The 21530-nt window shown below is 51.2% G+C and overlaps 1 protein-coding gene across 4 annotated transcripts in view; it reads left to right on the top strand.

The window, feature by feature from the left end:
• PLXNA4 (plexin A4) overlaps positions 1-21530 on the top strand; it is a 453460-nt gene that overhangs the window by 349688 nt on the left and 82242 nt on the right. For all 4 annotated transcript variants that reach the window (XR_012334078.1, XM_073809948.1, XM_073809949.1 and 1 more), the window contains exons 5-9: positions 4573-4673; positions 14677-14800; positions 15522-15675; positions 16927-17026; positions 19474-19588. Coding sequence is in view for 3 of the 4 variants with exons in the window: in XM_073809948.1 (XP_073666049.1) it covers positions 4573-4673; positions 14677-14800; positions 15522-15675; positions 16927-17026; positions 19474-19588 (594 nt within the window). In the remaining variant the exon portion in view is untranslated. The remainder of the gene's footprint in view (positions 1-4572; positions 4674-14676; positions 14801-15521; positions 15676-16926; positions 17027-19473; positions 19589-21530) is intronic.

The following is a 21530-nucleotide window of genomic DNA, read 5'->3' as shown; positions in this document are numbered from 1 at the left end:
GACCGGCTTATTTCACGTAGCGTAATGTTTTCAAGGTTCATCCATGTGGTACTTTGGGTCAGAATTTCCCTCCTTTTTAAGGCTGAATGATATTCAATTGTATGTATATCCCACATTTTATTTATCCATTCGTCTGTCCATGGACACTTGGGTTGCTTCTACCTTTGGGCTATTGTGAATAATATTGCTGTGAACATTGGTGTACAAGTTCAAGTCCCTGCTTTTCATTCTTTGGGGGTAGCTACCCAGAAGTAGAATGACCAGATCATACGGTAAATTCTAAGTTTAACTTCTTGAGGATCTGCCAAACTGCCCAATAGGTTTTTGCATAACGCCGACAGAACGTGCCGGGAAGACTACCCTACCCGAAGCCCCCCACCCATTCTCCCCCAGCACAGTGTAAGTACCCACAGGGGTCCTGAGAGGTGGTGGAGCTCCTGTCCCTAGAAGCAGTGAGGGAGCTATTGCAGCTGCATCGATCAGCACCTCTCCTGGAGTCCAGTGGCCACAAGGGGACAGACCTCACTTGTTTGTGGTCCCCGAGACCATCCATCACTAGGATACAGTCATCTCTAGATAGGTCACATTGCCGTCTGATTTGTTCTCCAGGCAGAAGACCCCGCCCCATGACTTTCTTTTTTCACCTCTTCCTGTGGTCGGAATTCCCTCACTCAGCTAATTAGCACTGTAGCGTAAGACTTTAATCAGCGTTGGGTGGTTTCCGTTAATTGTGTGGCTCTGCATCTGGAGTGGTTTGTGTTCCAGGGTCAGGAGAGGAGCCGGCTTTGCTTGGTGTAAGGCGTGGGTGGAGGATCTAGGTATCTGGGGAGAGAGAATCACAGCGCCAAGGTGGCTCCGAATCCATCTGGCCACCTGTGCAGCTTACCAGCAAGGTGTGGACGGTAAGCAGAGCCATTCGGGTAAAGAATTGCACCCAAATAAATGATGGGCTGAATCTAATTTTCAAAAGTGATTTAAAGTGTCAGGCAAATTTCTGATGCTTTCCAGAATTACACGCGGAATGGGGAGTGAGGCAAAGCAATGATGTAGATTGGGATATTTGGGGTCAGTCTGGGCGAGCGTGGCCGTGCTGGAGAATACTGTCTGATGGTGGGACTTTGGAAATTTCCCTGGGCCTGGTTTTCTTTGGGAAAGTCCTGGAAAGGTGAAGGGGTGGGTGGCACTCAGCTTTCAAATGATGGTAACCCTTCTACATGGACTGTCAGAATCCTGGCGGTTTCCCGGTTTTAGCATCCATGCTTTGAAAAGAATGGAGAAAACCTAGATAAATTTCAGAAGAGTAATAAAAAATGACTGAACGTACAGATAGAAAGAGCCTATAAGAAAAGATGAAAGGAAGTTGGGTAGCATAATAACTTCCCAGGACTTACGTCCCTGTCCAACAGGGATCCACCCTGATGAAAAGCAAAGAAAAGTAGGTTTTACCAACTGTAGGTGGTAAAAGCCCTGAATAAGTCTAGGAAGCTGGGCCAAGAGGAAGCAGTGAATGGTTTAGGGGCAGACATCCCAGTTCAAGGAGGAAATGATGTGATCAAGGTAATAAGGGAGAAAAGCTCTTCCAGGCGTTAAACTCCTGACCAAGCTCACGAGGCCTCGGAAGAGCAGTTTGGGGTGACGAGGGGGAGAGGTAAAGCGGCAACGCGAGGAAGAATGGGTATTAATGACAAAGATGACAATAAGAGTTAACTGTCACTTGCAATGTGCTTGACCATTTACAAGGCTGTTTCAAACCTCTTGGGTCATCTGTGCTTTGGGAAACTCTGTGAATTAAGGGGGATTTTTATCTCCACGTTGAAAGATGAGAAAAAATGGGAGTCAGAGACAATAGGATCTCATTGCCAGTAAACGGTGAAGTCAGAATTTGCACCCAGCTCTGCAGGCTCCTACTCTGTTTCCAACCAAATGAAAATGACTCTTGTTTAAAATCGAGAGACGAAGGACTTTACAATTCCAGGTATTGGCATTATTAAATGCCAGTTGCAAGATATTTTTAGACATCTGAATGCAAAGGCTTTGGAGAAGATCCGGTTCAGCAAGCAGCTGGCTCTTTTTGTGTTGTACACCGCAGAACCCCATGGCACGGCCGTCGGAGACAGATTATAGAACATGTCAGTGGGAGAAACCAGGGAGGATATTAAGTTCAGACCAAGAAAATGCTTTTGCTTGAACAAGCCATGATTTCCTCTTTAAGCCTGTGCAAAATCTGGAGTGCTAGACAAGCAGCCGGAACATATGAAAACATTATTATGTACTTGTGTTACCAACTCTCAGCATCTTTGGCCCCTTTTATTACTTTTTTCAGCTCTAGGCATCAAGTTTTGAAAGATTTTTGCCTACTAAACAAACTGTATTTATTAAGTAATAATATATGTCCTATTTTTAGTATGGGAAATACATCACAGAGTATGCAAACCAACAGAAGACAGCAACAATCCAATTTTCATTAGGCTTTTGGAAATATTGAAAGTAACTGTGGACCTCGTTACCACTCATGAATTCCTAGGAGTCCAGCTCCTTTGGGCACCATTATTTATATGCTCACATGACCAGTGTGTCTATGCCCATTTAAGGGGTAGGGAAGGCAATTAAAGAGGCAACAGGAGGAGGGTCAGTTCCTGACTGTGTGTAGAGTCGGTGGTGGGGGGGGGGGGTAATCTGCAAGAGTCTGATTGTCAGGACCAGTTACAAAAACGGGAAGGTGGTATGTCGGCAGAGCCAAGGCATGGCCCAGGCTGATTGCATGAGCAGTAATAAAAGGAAAGATAAAATTCCAAATGTGCAAAAAGACATCTGAGAATGTGGAGAAAGGGCCACCAAGGCCAAGGGCAAAGTTATAGGAACAGGAGCAGGAAGCTAAAAGGTACCTTGGAAAAAGTAAAAATACACGGTGGTCATTAAGATCACTCGATGGGCACTTGAGAAAACAGAAAAGATATATAAAGGGAAGAAGAAAATTAAGGTGGAAAGGATAAAGGAATCATGTGGGATTTGAAAATAATAATTAATTCTTAATTAATTCCAAAAGAGAGCTTCGAGACTAATTGAGCAGACTCTGGTGCCAGTTCGCCCGTGCACGAGTTACACGTAGCCTCCGCCAAGTGGTACATAATTTGATGGAGGCAGACCAGGAAGCAGCAGGGAAAACGCAGCCTCTGCATTTGCTCGTGAAGCACAGAGGCTCGACCAGGTCAGCGTGATGTATGCTTCTTCGTGTCTACTGTCTGATGGCAAGAAATTAAAAAGGACGACCAGCTCAAACTCTCTTAGCTCAAGCTGAAAGGTTAGCTAAGAAGTCCTCCATCGAGATAAAAAGGTATTCCGAATGGAAAAGAATGATTACAAAGAAAACCCAAAACCTTTTGTGAAGAAGAAACTGGCAAAAGTGGAGAAGAAAGACCAAGGCTATAGGAAGAAAATTAAAATTCCATTTGATCCTGTGTAGCGTTATTAAGTACCTCCTACGTCTCAGGCCCTGAGAAATCATGTCAAAAGACATCAGGGCAAAGCTACGTTGGAGGGGGCTTCCTGGGTGGCGCAGTGGTTGGGAGTCCGCCTGCCGATGCAGGGGACACGGGTTCGTGCCCCGGTCTGGGAAGATCCCACATGCCGCGGAGTGGCTGGGCCCTCAGCCGTGGCTGAGCCTGTGCGTCCGGAGCCTGTGCTCCGCAACGGGAGAGGCCGCAACAGTGAGAGGCCCGCGTACCGCAAAGGGAAGAAAGAGAAAGGAAAAAAAAAAAAAAGCTACATTGGAGAACAAAGAAATTCAAAAGGTCTTTAGGAGTATGCAGGAAATAGAAGCATTTGGGCTAAACAGAAATGTCATGTGGAACATTTTACATTAACAAGCTGCTGGTGAAAGCTAAGATAAAGTTTTGGGGTTGGAGAGGAAGCCTCCAGTCATGAAAAGAGTGTGGGTAGGAAGAGAAATAGCAACAGCTGCTCTTTGAAAGCACCAGAGTGAACAACTTTATGAGCCAGTTGGCCAACATTATGAGAGAGAGAGAGCGAGCAAGTGTCCCCTGCAGAGCGAGTGGGTTACACCTTGTTAACAAGAGAGACAAGGGTCTTGGACTCGGGTTCAGCGCTCTCTGGAACCACAAAAAGATTGAAACCTGAAGGAGAAGTTCTGGGAAGGGGCAAAACACTTTAAGGCAAAAGAGAAACAAGAACAGAGAAAGAAGCAGCATTTGAGTTTATTACATTGATAAGAGATAAATATGTGATGAATGGCACGTTTGTAGAGATAGTTGGGGGTTGGGGTGGTGGGAAAATTTCAATGTACATGTTATAAATATCTCTGATAACAATGTGACGTGAATTCTGTGGAGTCTATTCCCAGGGACTTCTAAGAAAATAACAGTTGGTTGTCTCCCCACGATGCTTATGGGCCACCTGCTCAAATATGATCCCTTTCGGTTCTGGGGCTCTAGGCCCCTTCCTGCTTCTACACGGTTTTAGGTGATACACCTGATAGGATGGCATGGCTTCTTGGTGAACTACTGGGTGTTCTGCAAAATCTTGACCACTGTCTCCCGTGTGGTCTTGTCCTAGCTCACCAGAGTCCCTGTGGAGTCCTGTGGTCAGTATCGGAGCTGCGGCGAGTGCCTTGGCTCGGGCGATCCCCACTGTGGCTGGTGTGTGCTCCACAACACGTGAGTACTGCTGGGCAGCTTCCTCCTGCCTCCCCTCCCCCGGTAATCCTCTCCGTCCTCGTCTTCTTCTCTATCACCACTCGCCTACTGTTTGACCTCTCCCTTCTCTCCCTCTCTTTTCTTACTCTTCCTTCTATGTATCCTTTGTAAATGTATCCTTTGTAAATCTTATCTCCCTTCTTTTGTTTATCTTATCTTTACCTTCTTTTGTTTATCTTTTGTAAATCTTATCTCCCTTCTTTTGTTCTGACTTCCCTTTAAATTGTCAACTTCCCATAAAAATATATGGAAATGTCAGCGTGGGAATGATGAAGGGTCAGGATATGGGAATCACCCTGGATCATTACACACTGGAGGTCTGGAGGGAGATCTCTGGACATTTCTGGTTGCAATTTGACTGTAGACTGTAGACTGACATTCCAGGGCTAGACAGCAGGAAAAAGGCATTGGACTCCTTTCTTTTTTTTAAATAGTTTTTAATATGTATTTATTTATCTGGACAGTAGGGTCTTAGTTGTGGCACATGGGATCCTGACCAGGGATCAAGCCCGGGGCCCCTGCATTGGGAGCACAGAGTCTTAGTCACTGGACCACCAGGGAAATCCCTGGACTCTTTTCTCCAGGCTCACATGGGCCACGAAATCACGTGTGTGATGTCTACTGTCCAGTTAGTGATTTAACAGCCACTTAACAGACTTCAGTATCCCCCCAGAATCTTCTGGTATTTGAGGGGTAAGTTCAAGTGTGTAGCACCTGAGAACCCTCCTCCACAGCCCTAACGCTCGTCTGGCTGTCAGAGCACCCTGCGCCCGGGGTCACTAGACCAATGTTTGAAACCCTGGGCCAAGTGTTGGCCGATCCCCCTGTGTGGCTCTTCCTTGCGGGCTCCATTTTACTCTCTAGAAGTGGGAAGAAGGCAATGGTAGACAGTGGAGACATGGTAGTCTGATAAATGAACTGAGGGGTAGAAGTAGGGTACAGACAACCCCCCAGATGTGAGGGGAGAACAGAAAGCCTTTCTTAGGGGAGCCGAAGACCCTTGGCATTGCTGACTGGAGAAGCCAACAGTAGTTGGGCCCCACCCACTCTGTGGAATTTGGTCCCAGCCAAGCTATGGCTGCGGGAACCCAAGCTTCTAGTTAACACTTGAAACTTGACACGCTGTGAGTTGGACACAACTATTATAAACTAAAAAGAAGGACTTAAGTTTTCTTACTAAGAGCCTGAGCTGTATGTGACCAATGGCATTTACCAGTCATTTCCTGCCTCACTCCACCCCAGGAGTGCCTCTGAAAGTTAGACATGCCCTCTTCAATTCTAACACAACCTCTCCAAGGCCCCAGGATGGGCACCCTCCCCTCTCTAGGTGACAGTCTCAGGCATAATGAGACCTAGAGTTCACTAAGGAAAGATTTGAAATCCCTCGGTTATGCTGTGATGGGAAAAAACGGAGACCCATCGACCTACCCTGAAAAGCAAGTAACTTAGAGATGACCAGAAACTGGGTACAGCAGTGTACCCAAAGCTGTGTATCGTAACAGAGAGCAGTGGCGCCTAAGACTGGCCGCCATACAAGAGGATGGAAGAGATTGTATTCAGAATCCAGGTCAGCTCTGATCAACCCAGAGGAGCTGCCCAGATGATACTTTGCAAGGCAGAGGGGAAGTCGTTTTCTTTGTCCCACACAGTGAGCCCTTCAGAAAGGGACTGTGCTCCAGATCCATTGCTTCCTTGGGGGCCTTAGGCCAGCTGGCTTTCAGCTTGGCTAAGGATGGCTCAGCTGCTCCTGGCGTGAGGCTCTCACACCTGGCATCATTTAAGGGCAATCAGAAAAGCTGGCCCCCCTCTGACACTCTATGCCTGTGGGACCCAAAGGCCGGTCTCTGTGTCAGCTTTGATCCTGCCTGGTGATGTCGGCCAGCCCCACATAGCACTGAGCCCTGTGAAAAGCAGGGGCCCTGAGGCTCTGAGACGGCGGCAGGGGCGCTGTGGGTACGCCCACCTCCCCTCCCCAGAGCTGAGCTAAACAAGAATGACAGGAGGAGGTACGAGAGATTACTTCCTGCGTGGCCTCAGTTTCCCCTCAGCAACATGACACCTGCCTCCTGTCAGGCAGCAGAAAACAGGGGTGGACTGGGGTCAAGGTGAAGTGTGGACGGTTCACAAAGGAAGCCGTCAGCCTGCACTGGGAAGCCAGCCTCTCTACTCTCGTGGCCTAAAGAAAACAGTCATGGACGTGAACTCTGGGCATCTGCCACCAAGTCCAAATTCCACATTCCCCAGCTGTGCAGCCACCTGAGCCAGCACCGCAGCTCCGCGGTGCTCTGCCAGCTCAAGGTGTGGTTCTCTGCGACCTTGAGCCTCCTGGTTGTGGGATGGGCCTGGTGCTGGGGGCTGTGCTGACATGAAGCCCAACTCCCCCAGGAGGATTCAGCTCACGAGCGCCCTAGGCCCAGGCTGCCTGCCCACCGTGACACTCTGCACATCCATCCTGCCTCCCTCCCTCCCTCCCTCCCTCCCTCCCGGAGTTAATGGCCAGGAGAACCCCCTGGCCCACGTGGCCAGGTGAAGAAGAGTAGATGCCTGCATCTGCTAAGATGCTTGTAGTCAGGATATAATGTTTAATTTACATGGAGGGAGATAAACTGATGCTCAATGTACAGTTTGGAAAGTTTTGATAAAAACCCAGGTAATCCACACCCCCATCAAGATGTACAATATTTCTTCATCCAGAAAGTACTCTCATGCCCCTTCCTAATTCTTCCCAATGGGCCTTTCTTTTCCTTTTCTGCTTAAGTTCAAGGCAAAGCCAGACATTGCTTCTCCTGTATGTCCGGTTTGCACCCCTTTTCATTTGAAACAGATGCCAACAGGACTTTCATGGCTGAGACTGATGCCTGAGGATGCGGGCCCAGCAGGAAGGAGGGCAGGCAGAGGCTGTGGGAAGGATGAGGGTGGCCAGAGAGCCTGCAGATGCTCCCCCTGGGGCGCCTGAGTTTACTAGGAAGGGAGGGAGGTGAAAAGTGCAGGGGATTTCATCACTTTGGAGGAGCACCATGCCCACACCCCCTGTGCCAGGCACTATGCTAGGCTCAGGGCATACAAGGGGCCTGCATTAGACCTTCTGCCCAGAAGCAAGTTCTTGGGAACCAGGCCTCTGGTCCAGGGATGGGGTGAGGGTTGCAGCCTGTGCTAGAATCAGCATGTTTGTCAGGTCCACGCCGCGGACAAGACCCTGTGCTACGTGCTACAGGGCCCAGCCAGCCTGCCCCAGGAAAACTGTGCAAAAGAGCATCAGAAACAGGGTTCCTTGTGGTGTCAAGATACATCCATTTTCTGTCACTTCTGCCAACTTTTCCCATGGTTGTAAGAAGTGAGAGGGTGGGGAATTTTGTGGGAAGAGAATGACAGCAGAAGCTGTGTGTGTGTGTGTGTGTGTGTGTGTGTGTGTGTGTGTGTGTGTGGACAGAGAGAGGACAGAAACAGACAGAGCAACAGGAGGAGAGAGCGAGCGTGCAGGCAGCTCAAGATGGGGCCCCAACCAACAGGTGGCTCAGGTGGCTGAAAGGGCTGTTTGTACCCGCAAGGGCACAGGTGGGCTGCAGACTGAAGGGGCTTAAGAAATGCTCATGTAATTGAAACCCTCCCTCCTGTTACTCACCCTCAGTTGTCCTGAGCACAGGCTTGCCAACCCAGTAGCACGGAGGGTCACCCCTGTTGCCCTCTCTTTCAGCCCCGGGCCCCAGCCCACAGGCTTGCTGGCTTCTAATGGTAATGACAGCTTCAACAAACTGTTTATTTGTCCATCACCTTGAGCCTTTGTTTGCAGGGCCATTGGGCCTGAGCCTATTCTGACTTGGGTGAAAGAAAGGAAAGGCTGCAGTGCCCCCACAGCCCTGAAGCCCAGCTTTCACCTGTCCTGGGCCTGGAAAGAGCCCTCCAACCCCCAGGTCCCAGCCCCCTCTCCCTCTTCCCCTCCCGTGCCCAGGCCAAGAAGCCCATCAGTCGCAGCAGGTAACGGGATCCCCCACAGACCTAGTCCCATCGATCGGCCCAGACGTTACCTTTCTTCAGCAGGGTCATCAGCGTCACTCCTGGGAGGCTCATGTAACTCAGGACACTGACAGGCGGAAGATAAGATCAGCTTTTATAAAGTCCTTCCCTCCCCCCTGGGACCCCTCCTCTTTGCAGATTTCTTCTCTTGGAAGGATGCCCTCCCTGGATGGCTTGGCATGGGTCACTGTTCAGGACTCACTTTATATAGTTTCTGCCAAGATGGAGAGAAGGAAAGGAGAGGAGAGGAAAGGAGAGGAGTGGAGAGGAGAGGAGAGGAAAAATGCTGCTACCTACACAGAAGGGATGGGTTAAAACTAAGAACCTGTCTGTGGACAGACCCAGTCTGGGCTCAGTTTCCTGCCATAAAATGGCAGTGAAGAGCCATCTTACAGCAACGCCTTGAAAATTAAGGGAGGGATGTGCAGGCAGCCCCCCGGGGGACTAGCTCTCGCTTCAGTGGCTGTGTAAGCAGAGGCTATGGGTCAGACCCAGGACCTCCTCCGTGGTCCCTGTCCTGCCGCTGTCCTGCCCGGGACTGGAGGGCTGTGATGGGGTGGCTGGGAGAAACCCGCCGCTGGGAAGTCTTCCTTCCCAGACAGTCTTCAGCAGCCATGGTGTGGCTGTCCAGCGGCCACCTGGGAAAGGGCAGAGAGAGAAGTTTGTTCCACAGTCACACTAAATGTCCCCTTAATCAAGTCCAAACTGATTCCAAAATGCCAGTCCTTTTGTGCTGCTTCTTAGCGTATCCCATAGCCTGGTTTTATGTTTATTTTAATTTTTTAACCTGTATCCAAGGGCTGCTGAATACTCACCCGTTAAGGCAATGATCTCTCCTTGGGCTCTTTGCAGGATGTCTACACGGTCGTGAGGAATTGTTCAGATCCACTTCTGCCCAGCAAACTCTTTGCAGTCTATGCTGTGGCCTTCCCTGACTCTTTGCGAAAAATTTATCAGCCTCTGGTCCAGAGGAAAGAGTCCCAGACGAGATCCTAGTGTATTTGAATTTTTCTCGCCCCAGCTCAATAGATACAGAACCAATCCACAGGGGATTGGTTCCAGGACCCACAGCGGGTACCAAAATCCATGAACGTCAGATCCCCTAGTTGGCCCTCTGTATCTGTGGTTCCACATCCTAGAGTCACGGTACTGAAAGGCCTCACCTGGTCCGTGCCCTTCATATAAGAAACCCCTTACACACCATGTGCCTAGAAGGCCTCCCTTTATTATCCAGTCTGCCTTCCTCCAGGCTACACATGCCACCTGCCCATTTCTGGGGGCATTCCTGAAGAGGGCAAGGGTAACGATGTTAGGAAGCCCAGTCTCTTCCCTCGTCAGGGTTCCCAGATGTGGAGACAGTGATCGGAGAGCCCCCGTGATCTCCAACTTGAATAAGGTTCCTCTTACCTTTTCTGTGAAGGGCATTTAGGGAGCCCTACCCCATTTGTTTCCAACCTCCTCATGTTCTAAACACAGATTCCCCAAATACTGCACTTCAAGCACAGGCCATGACCAACGTGGAGTGTTAAGGATGGGGGATCACCTACAGGGAGAAGCAAGGAGCCAGTTCTGATATCCGAGGCTGGTAGACCCGCACTACCTGGAGGGCCTGGAGAGACGGACCAGCGGTGGTTTCCCCCATCTCCACTGAGGTTTGGAGGCTCGCCCAGGCCGGACTCACAGAGAGCCCCACTTCCAAATGGAAATTTGCTTGCCCAGCCAGCAGCGCTGGGAGTTAATATTTCCATCACTGTATTTAGGAATTAATTTCTAGAGAACTTAATCACCACCCCTTTCCCTCTCCCTCACCCCCTTCCTTTCTCCATTCCTCTCCCTTCTAATTTTCCACTTGGCTGGGAATTCTCCAGCAGTGAAAGTTCAGGCTTAGGGGAGGCGGTGGTAGCTGCTTCTTTAGAGAAGATAATCTCATTGGAACCACTGACTTGAATAATAACCCCTCCAGGGGCCAGGACCTTTGTCCCCAAGGGCTTTTAGCACCTCTGAACTGGAGCTGGAGGACCAACTGCAGAGAAAGTGGAGGGAGAAGGGGAGGGATGAAGAGCCTAGGGGGGCCAGACTCCAGTTCTGGGACCCGGGCTGTGTTCCTGGAGCCTGCTTCCTGCTGGCCACCTGTAGGTCTGCGATTCCTGGGGGTGGCAATGGTGCTGGCAGGGATGACTGTCTGGAAACTCAAAGCCATATAGCATGCACTATTTGAGTCCTGCCTGGAAAATGGATGAAGCAGGGTCTTCCGCCATGTCCAAGGTGTCCCCCCAGTGGATTGCAAGGACGTGCTTTTGGAAGTACCTGGAGCCCCTTTGAAGGAAACATCTAAGCCCCCCGACCCAGGGGTCATGAATTAACCCTTTGCACATTCCCTAGCTCTTGCCTGACCTAATGGAAAATCATAGTCCCAGAAGGGCAGGAGGCCATTCCCCTGACAGACCCTTTAAGAACTCAGAAGGAATCCATTCTTCCCCTACATTTTCCTATCACTTCGAAGGTCAATTGTCTGTGCTTTTGAACATTTGTAGCTTCCGCCCTCATGGGCCCTGAGGGATAGTAGAAATGTCAAAACACCCCTGACACTGACCTTAAACTTGACTTTCCATGAAGAGAGCTGAGTTCTCAATACCCTTTGACAGCTAGGAAGAAAGCAGAGCTACAGCTCAGACTACTCTTTTTTTCCTCTTTGCTCCCTCCTGCCATCTGGGGCTCCCCCTCCGTCATTAAGAGGAAAAGCGCTGCAGCCATTGCTGTCTTTTCCTCTTTGATTTGCCCTGTGGTCCAGTCTGGGAGGAGATCTGTGCTTCTACATCAGCTGCAGTTTCGGGGGGTTGGATGGGAAAGCAGAGGAGGGATGGGGTAATACTAGGTTTCATGGAGGACTTATTATGTATGAGCTATGCTCTGTTCTAAATGCTTTACTTGCATCATCTTTTAACCCTCATGATAACCCTATTAGGTAGGTACTATTTTGTCCCCATTTTATAGATGAGAAAACTGAGGCAGCAAAGAGGTTAAGTAATTTGCCCAAGATTACACAGTTAGATGGGATGTTTAAAATTGTAAGCCACGGGTGGCTTCCCTGGTAAGACCTAAATCTGCGGGAGATGATACCTGTTTAGTTGTGGGCTCTCGGGAGCCATGGAAAGATGCAGCCTCATGAACTCTGGGAGCAGGAAACCATGCAGATAGACCTTGTCTTGAGATCCCTCAACCAAGTTCCTTTGTACCTCCTGCAAGAGAGAAGGAGTTGCCTCTTTTCTCTCTGGACTCTATTTGGTAACTTCAGGTGATGTTTGGGCTGAAAGCAGCTTCATTTTTCCTCTCTGCATAATTTAATCAAAGACATTTTTCAGATCTACTGATTGCTCTTGGAAATAGGAACTTCAAAGTTGGGGAGTCAGTGAATAATTGAAGTCTGTACCGGCTCTCTGGGTCTGCTGTTAATGGGAGTAATAACACTATTAATAGTGATGTCAGTGCAGACACCCTGGAAAAGTCCATAACATTAGCTTAATGGCCGGAGGTAATGAAGTCCTCGCAGAGGAGCTAGCCTGGTAAATTAACTTCCCAGACTTTTAGGCAGATGCCCTTGTTGTCATGGGTCTGCTAGAACAGCCTGGGGGTGCCTTGGAGACAAACACACTCACATCTGACCTTTCACCCTTGGGATGAGATTCCTGGACGGGTCCTGGAGAATTCACAAGTCTCAGTAGTATTCAAAGTGTTTCCAGTGGCAGGCAAAAACAGCGATTAGCATAGAGAATAAGATTGAGAGGACATTTTTAAATTGCCCTAAGCACAGAAGGGGACATCAGGATGGCAAGGAAAATGGGTTTAGTCTAGAAGCTTCAGGGAGGTGGAGCGCAGTGGGTGAGTGGAGGCTCCAGAGTCCATCTGCGTTCATACAGGCTCCCTCTGACTAGCTGATGACCTTGACCAAGTGACTCACTGCTCTCTGTAGTTTCCTGATCTGTAAGGTGGGGTTTAAAATGGTTACCTACCTCCCATCATCTCTGGGAGAGCTCAGTGACATAAACTGTAAGCCCCTTATCACAGTGCCCAATAAGAGCTCAATGACTAGTAGCCATGATTATTTTATTCAGAATTGTGTTTTATTTCTGCATTACACATCCACTTTACTCCAAGGTCATCCTTTCTGTCCATATCTCCCCTTTAGTCAACGCCTTCAGTGATTTCTCAGCTAAATTCTCCTCTCAGACCCTCCACTATTAGGCCGTCCCTCCCACCGAGGCCAGGATGCAGTCTCATGAACTCCGGGAGCAGCGAACCACGCAGATAGACCTTGTCTTGAGATCCCTCAACGAAGTTCCTTTGTACCCACAGCAGGAGAGAAGGAGTTGCCTCTTTTCTACCTGGACTCTGTTTGGTAACTCCAGGTGATGTGGACGGCATACTTCCTTCCCCGTGGCTGGGAGGAGAGGCCCCCGCAGGTTTCCTCTGTGCCTTGAGAGTCACCCCGAGAGCAGCTCAGGGTATCCAGGTGCCCCTCTCCCCTCACCTTTTACCCTACCCCTCACCCTCTGCTTCTTGAGACAGAGGTTCCCTTCCGTATCCCTGGCTGTTCCCTTCCCTACTCAGCTCCTTGCCCGGTGCTTCCTCCGCTCCTGCAACAGCCCCTGACATCCTCCCTTCTCGGCAGAGTCTCTCCTCTTTAACCAAAAGAGATCAGCACTCAGGAGGGATTTCCCTGCAGTCCCATCTTACCTCAACACGTCCCTCTGAGGACCCTGCTTTCCCTCACTGCCACCCCACAGCAGAATCAGTAGCCCAGAGGTTCCAAATCATGGCCACTCAGAGCAGCTCCATGTTCACCAGGCCTGTCCAGCTTGGATTAAATACTGTTTCCTGAAAGTCAAATACCTCCGAGCAGTCAACTCCCACTGGAAGGCAGGGCAAGCCCTGGCCCCGGCTGAGAGCTTAAGTGCCTTCCCCTATGTGTGATGTGTGCATTTGGGTGACCACCCTGACTTTTACGGGCATCTTTCACAAGCCTCCATCAGTTACGACCGTAAGATCCCAAGTCACCTGGATGTGATCCACTGATGACAAGGCACACTTTGAACAATAATAGGACACGGACACTAGGCAATAGCGAACCTTCTACAGCAGTGATGCTGGGCCACGGGGCTGGGATTCGGACCCAGCGCAGCCTGGCTCCAGAGCGTGCTCTGAACTTCTACCCTCGGCAACTCTGATCCCTCCTCCCCTCCCTCCTGCCCACCTATGTTTACCTTCTGTCTGCTGGGCAGGAGATATGCAGGGGATTCCAGAGTAAGTCAGGCATAGTTTCTTCTTTTGAGAAGTTCACACTTGGTAGGAGAGGGCTGCGCTTAGCCTAATAATTGTCATATAGTCTAAGAAGTTCTAGACGGTGGGAAACACCAAAGTGCTCTTAACGTTGCCCGGGGTGGGAGTGGGTTGGTGGGAAGAGGGACCCACGGCAGATGCATTATAGTTGAACCATGTCTAGAGGGACAGGTAGAAGTTGGAATGGGGAAAAATGTGGCGAGAGGGCAGTGCAGACAGAGGAGCTGGCGTGCACAAAGCCGAGGAAATCGGAAAGAGGAGATACGTGGAGAGAACGGTCTCGGTTTGCGAAGGGGGGCGCTGAGGCTGAGTGGGGAGGGGGAATAGACAGGACTTCCAGCTCTTTCTGTGAATGAGGAGGCCCTGAGGGCACTCCGGGGTGACTCTCAGGGTTTCGCATGTGACAACCAGTGATTGGAATTACCTTCTTCTTCCAGTTTGGGCTTGATGGGGGAGGACCAGGCTGGAGGAAGGAACCTAGAAGGTTAGTCCTGGGCATGCTCAGTTCGGACATGTCCTAGGAGCCGCTGGCAATGCCTGACCTCCGCGCCGGCCCCTCGCTGGACCAGCGGTCTCCTCCTGAGTCCCTGATCCGTCGCTCTGTCATTCCCAGGTGCACGCGGAAGGAGCGCTGTGAGCGGTCCAGAGAGCCCCGCAGGTTCGCCTCTGAGATGAAGCAGTGCGTCCGGCTGACCGTCCATCCCAGCAACATCTCCGTCTCTCAGTACAATGTCCTGGTAAGGCTGTGGGACCGGGATCCACAGACGTCGGAAGAGCCTTCCCCCCCGCCGCCCAAAAGGGCCTCAGCCCAACACCCCTCAGGAGGGCTGGGCCTAGCTGGCCAGCAAGGCCGCTCCAGAGCAGGGCAGGGGTGTTAAGGAATGTGTCCCCGGGGATGGAAGATGGGGACGTTTGCAGGACTATCGGGGAAGAGGCTTTACGCGCAAGGGGTAGAAAGACAGGGAAAACTGACACCAGAAATGACTGGAAGTGTGACCAAGAGGGGGAAAGTGTTGGGAGCCCTATCCTTGTCTTTGAGATGGGAAAGATGTATGTGCAGAGGGAGAAAAGGGGGCGGTGGCGCCCACGTTCTTGCTGGGCACCTGCTGGTTGGTGTTGCCATTTTCCAAAGTTGGGGATAACGGAGGGGAGCCTGACCGGCAGTTCCTCAGGGCCTCAGTCCTGCCCAGGGCCTCGCTCCACCTACAGATCCCCTAAACGTTCTGTTTCCTGGGGCCAAATCCATTCAGATGCTTATTTCTTTTGTCTCTGTCTCTTACCATCCCACCACCTTCTCTGTCCTCTCCTGTCGTAAACTGGGTCTCTTCTGTCTGTCAATATTGCCTCACGCTTTTCTTTCTTCTCTTTCTCTCTGATCTCTCTTGCTCTCCCTCTTTCTTCCTTTATTCCATACCTTCTTTTTCCCATGTATCTCTCCCCCTGCCTGGCTGTTCACAGCTGGTCCTGGAGACGTACAATGTCCCAGAGCTGTCAGCTGGTGTCAGCTGCACCTTCGAGGACCTGTCAGAGATGGACGGGCTGGTGGTAGGCAGTCAGATCCAGTGCCACTCCCCAGCAGCCAAGGAGGTGCCCCAGATCATCACGGAGAACGGTGAGTGGTCCCCAGGGGCAAAGCGGGGTGGCAAGTCCTTCCTCCCGCCGCCTGGATGATGAGAACTCAGGACAGACACGCGGGATCGAGGGAGCGCACAGGAGGGGAGGGTCAGAGGAAGCGGCGTGCATTGGTAGGGGTGTCACAGGAAGAGGGGGATGGAGTGTCCCTCCGCTGCCTTTGGAATTGAAACCAGGTGAGCGTCCAGGAGTCAGCCTCACCCTGGGTGGGGAGCGGTGCCAAGAGGGCGGGAGAGGGAAAGGCCAGCGCAGTGGCAGAGTGTGCCGGTCAAGTTCAGAGGTCATGCTGGAGCATGAGAGGGCCGTCATGGAGGGGCACGGGAGGAGGGATGGGGTGCAGGGGTCATCTGCTTCCTTACCCCCTGCCTGCACTGCTGGGTCTCTGACCCTGAACCGTTGCCCCTCCCACCCCCGCCCCGCCTCCCCGGAGCTTCCTGTTGCTGGCCGGCTGCCACGAGAAGGACGAGGTGGACAGAGGCCCAGCGCTGAGAGGGACAGGCCTGCCTGGGCAGCCTGATTCCATGTTGGCCCTCCCATTTGGGCTTGTCACATTTGTTCCGAGCTGATTGATTAATGAGCCTCTCAGGGAAGGCACAGAACAAGGGGCCTGGGGTCAGGGCTGTGAATTAAACATGGGCCCCAGCTCCTCCGTGGTGCCAGCTGAGGATTCCAGGGATGTCTGCCCGAATGGAGCCCACCAGACGACGGGGTGTCCGCACAGGGTCTTTCCTTGCAGAGATGGGGAACGAGCTCGTGAGCGCTCACACACCCACGTGTAAAACCTCTGGCATAATTTGTGGCAGCGTTGCCAAGAGTCTGCGTGTTTCTCCTGGTAGCTAATCAATGTGTGTATTTGTAATTCTGTGAGGGCTGCATGGACATCACGTATGTGAATGCACATTTGAATACCTGTCAGAGTGTGTGTGTGTGTGTGTGTGTGTGTGTGTGCGTGCGTGTGCGCATGTAGACAGGAAAGGACCTGGTGAGCGAATGAGAGGTGGGTGCCGGGAATACAGTGTGGAAGGAGAAATAGACCAGAATCACCCCCTGCAGCTGTTCTCGGGGTTGTCCTGGGACCGGGCCCGACTGAATCCGAATCCGGTTAGAGCTGAGCACACCCCCTGGAGAGGGGGCTCCCCTTTGCCAGGGTGCATTACTCTCAGTGGGACCTGACACGGGGCAGTGGCCGTCCCCCACCCCACCTCCACCTCATGGCTGGCTCCGCCCACAGGGGACCACCATGTCGTCCAACTGCAGCTCAAGTCGAAGGAGACAGGCATGACCTTTGCCAGCACCAGCTTTGTCTTCTACAACTGCAGCGTCCACAATTCGTAAGTACCCCTCCAGCCTCACTCAGCTCCCTGTTTCTGGGGTCAAAGTTCATCCAAAGATAGAAGATCCCACCACTTTCCCAAGGACTTACCATCTAGAGGCCCTGTAAGGCGACCTCCCTCACCCCCAGAAGAAGAGAGACTCCCTTCTCTGGCACCCACAGGGTTAATGGGAAGAGGCTAGAACGGGCAGCGTGATAACCCGTGGGCTGGGGAACTCCAAGTCCCTAGCCCTTACATCTTCTCTGGCGTAAGTCTGCTAACGTGATTCACTTTCCACCATCTGTTGAGGAGGGGGCTGCTTATTACCTGGAGAACAGAGCGGCCAGCACCCCAGGTGAGAAGAGGGGGCTGGGGAGGAAGAGAAGGCCCCACGTGTGTCCAGGCAGTGGTCCAACAAGTCACCTGAATGAACGCTCAGCTCTGCACAGTCCCCTGCAGGCTGGGTCGGGACTCAGGCTGGCCACGGTCAGAGGCGGGCTTCAGCCTGGGGTGGGCTTCTAGCTCTGGCTCCGGCTCCAGCTCTGGCTCTGTTTGACTGAAGCCTCCGCTTCCCACGGGAAGCCACGGGCGACGGAGGCTTGGGCTCTAGAGTCAGACCAGCTAGGAAAAGTAACCCTTCTGTGCCCCGGTATCCTCTGTAAATGAGGAAATAATAGTCCTCCTGCTGGGGCGTCACCCAGATATTTAACAGCTGATGTGGCGAGGGCACGGTCCCCTCGGCTGGGACATCGCTGCTTGCCGCCTGCTCATCAGCCCTGCTCAGCCCGCAGGCTGGCTGCGAGGGCTAGAAGAGCTATTACAAAGAGAGCGCTTAGAGCCATGTCTGGCCGACTGTTTAGGCAACTGTACATTTTACTGTTACTATATTATGATTTCCTCTCCAAAGTGATGGGCCTGCATAATATTGAGAAGGTACAAACCTGTCTTTCACCATAGAAACCTTTCTTCAACCAAAATTAGGTGTGAAAGCCCAATATACAAAATAGACGGAAGCAGGAGATGGTTGAGGGTCGAGGAGACCTGGAACCCCTCTGTCTAGGAACCCCATGCATCTCACAGTCTCCAGAGAAGCTCCACGGAACCCCCAGGGTTCCATAGAGCACAGTTTGAAAGCCATAGAACCTGATCTCAAAAAGCTTTGCTTGCTTTAATATAATGTTCTGTTTTCTTCTCCTTATAGGACAAGCTAGTTAACATAACCATAGATATTTGGGGCTCTAGGCTGGTGGGCTCTGTCTGGTTATGACAGCTGTGAGTCCAGAGCTGTGGCTCTCTTGGGCACCCCAAGTAAGAGGCAGCCAGTCCTCCCAGCCAAACTGCTTCGACATTGGAATTCTCTTCCTGCTTCTTCCCACAGAGCTTGCCGTGTCTTTACCACATGGTGACCTAATCCCTCACTCCCCTTTTGCCCCTCTAAGAAAGTAGAATAGGTAGATGAAACCATATTTGAAGTTTCCATTCAGTCCGTAAAATGATTTTAAGCATCCTGTATGCAAGACAGTGTGTTACTCATTAAACAAGGAGGATCAAACATAAATAAGATGCAAAGACACGATCTCTGCCCACCAAGGATCGTGGCCTGGTGGACCAGTGGATGAACAGGACAATGAATAAGTAAAATATAATACAACAAGACCAGTACTGTTCCAGAGCCAGAAACAAGAGGGTGAATAGGATGAGGGCCCCAATGAGACCAACTCTCCGTTGGTCAAAGAAGGAAGAGGAGGTGATGAGGTAGAGGAAATGCTACTCCAGGTAGAAGGACAGCACGGGGAGAGCATGGGCTGTTCTTGGCTGAAGCACCAGACACACGTGGGGACAGTGGATCTAGACACCACAGAGGCCTTGGCCTGCATGGCAAGGCATCTGGGTTCGACCCTTTGGAAGAAGGGAACCATGTTGGGTTTTAAACAGGAAGTAGCTTTTATAAAGTTGCCTGTGTTTCCTGGGAATGGTGAGTAGACGTAGGGTTGCCAACTCTGCCCATCACACTGAGGGGGTAGCCTCAAGACCTTCCTCTGCAAAGGTGTGTCCATGTGGGTCCTTGTCAGCAGAGACGCTGGAGTCAATTTGAATTGAAAGTCAATTTCACCGTTAGTCCTAACTCTCATGGGTTCTCTGGATGAGCCCCTCTACTCCAGACTTCATTGTTTCCCGATTCAGCAAAGGAGGGCGTCATCCTATAAAAAGGGAGGTGGCTGATGAGGCTCTTGGGGGGTCGGGGTTGTCAGCTACCTGAGTGAAGGCGGAGGCCAGAGACTCTTGGCTTCCTGAGGACTTGGAGAGAAAAGGGATGGATTTTTCCAAGATCTCCTCTTCCTGAGTGTTTGAAGGTGGTTTCTACTAGTATGAAAACGTGTTTTGCTCGGCCCTAGAGTCCTGGGCTTTCTGCTTTTGGTTCATGCAGGTTCTCTGATGTGTGCCTCTTCCTCCTCTGTGCCCAGGTGCCTGTCCTGCGTGGAGAGCCCGTACCGCTGCCACTGGTGTAAATACCGGCATGTCTGCACCCATGACCCCAAGACTTGCTCCTTCCAGGAAGGCCGGGTGAGGCTGCCTGAGGTAGGTCCCGCAGCCAGAGCCGTGAGTGCTGCTTTCTGTGAGCGTGGGACACGCAGGCAGTTCTTCCCTTAAGAAGAGAAAACAAAGGCAAATCCCGCAGGACCACCCCCTTGCTCCCCAGCCCCGACTCTTAAGGGATCGCTTCACGAAAGCAGTAAACAAGCAAAGCTCTGAGCTCTGGGTCAGTCCTGGGGGTTCAGTTACCAGACAGAGGTGCATTCCAGGTCACTCCGTCCAGCAGGACCCTCTACACACCAGGTGAGTTCCAGAACAATCCCAGAGAGGGGTGTGTGTGTGTGTGTGTGTGTCCTAGAAATAATTATAAGTACACAGCAGGACTGTGTACAGACTGCTCAGCGGTCCCTCAGAGCACTGTCGACAGAGCAGAACTGAGATCAAAGAAGTCAAGTTGAGTAAAAGGGAGAGAAAGATAAGAATGAGAGGGTGGTCACTAACCTGAGGGTGGTTTTCAAAGTGTGGTCCCCAGATCAGCAGCAGCAGCATCTTCATCACCTGGGACCTTGTCAGAGATGCAAAATGTCCCTCTCCACCAGCTGGGTGACCCCTCGGGGCTGCGGTCAGCACTGTGTGATTCTGCTGCACAGACCAGTCTGCAAATCACTGACACAGAGTCAGCCTCCGTGGCTAAGACACTGTTTCTGTTCCGTCCTGATCTTTAGTCTTATCCTTGAAAACTCTTCATCACCATAATAGAAATACTCTATGCCTATGTTGTTTCCTCTCTGAGATTGTAAGTTTGTGGGCAAAGGCCTCAAGGATAATGGGTGTAAACACATTTTGGAAAAGTCTGCTGTTGTTCAAACATTATGGTGCTTGTGTGACTCCAACCGCTGGGCCAGTAGTTCCGAACAGAGTGGTTTAGAATGCTGTTGCTGAGAATAGGAAGATAGAGAGGTGATATATCTATATCTATATCTATCTATATCTATATCTGTATCTATATCTATATCTGTATCGTGTTGGTTAGACCCCACTGAATGCAAGGACAGGGCACTCTCTCAGCCAACTCTGGACTCAGACTCCAACATCTCTCCTACCCCCAAGTCTTGGGTGTACCTTCCAGCCCCCTTCACACAGCCCCACAGGTGCCATGCCCATGTGGCAAAGCCATAACTGAGAGCAGGGAACTGTCCAGGTGCAGAAAGCATAAGGGCTGTTTGGGGGACTGGATGGGGCATGGTGAGAACAGAGAGGCCCACCCCCAGACTCCCACCCCACTAGGAACCCTAACTTAGGCCAAACCCTTAATGGCAGGAGGGAAGCTGTCTTGTCTCTGAAAGGGAGGAGCGAAGGACACCTCACCACCAGCATCTGCTGCGTTGAGCTCTCCTCACCCAGGAAAAGACTGAAGTGTGTCTGGCGATGAGAAATTTCCAGCCCCGGATCCCACTTTCCCAAGCGCCGGTGGCTGAGCAGGAGTTCTCAGGGTAGAATGGGCAGAGCAATCCTTTGCGGAGGGAAAGACAAGGAATGGTGAGGTTGTCAAGGGGAGAGAACGCTCCCAATTGGGTGGGGGGGACAAGAGGGGCAAAAAAGACAGAAAAAGCAGAAATTTGAGAACCTCATTCAAGGTAATTAAATGATTAGGAGCCTTTGAGATCCACCAGATCCCTCAGGTGTCTCTGCTTTCCTTTTATTCCTGGGCCTCTCCACACAGGAAATCCCTGCTAGATACACCAGCCTGGAAAGCTGGAGAGAGCCTGAGAACCTCTTTCTTTCTGCTCCCATCAAGTCACTTGTAGGTTTCAGACCAGAACAAGAAGAGGCTATGGAAGTCTCTAGACACAGGCCCTCTGCCTCTGCGATGGGGTCTGTCTATGGCTGGGAACAGCTGCTCTGAATTCGTAATCCGAAAAAGAGACCCAGACCTAGATTATCCCTTCATAGGGAAAGGGAGGAAAGGGGTTATGTCTTGGCTTTA

The sequence above is a fragment of the Tursiops truncatus genome, chromosome 9 (assembly GCF_011762595.2).
Source record: "Tursiops truncatus isolate mTurTru1 chromosome 9, mTurTru1.mat.Y, whole genome shotgun sequence".
In the NCBI taxonomy this organism is placed as follows: Eukaryota; Metazoa; Chordata; class Mammalia; order Artiodactyla; family Delphinidae; genus Tursiops; species Tursiops truncatus.
Note: the sequence above shows the minus strand (reverse complement) of the source record. Positions and strands in the feature narration are given on the sequence as shown.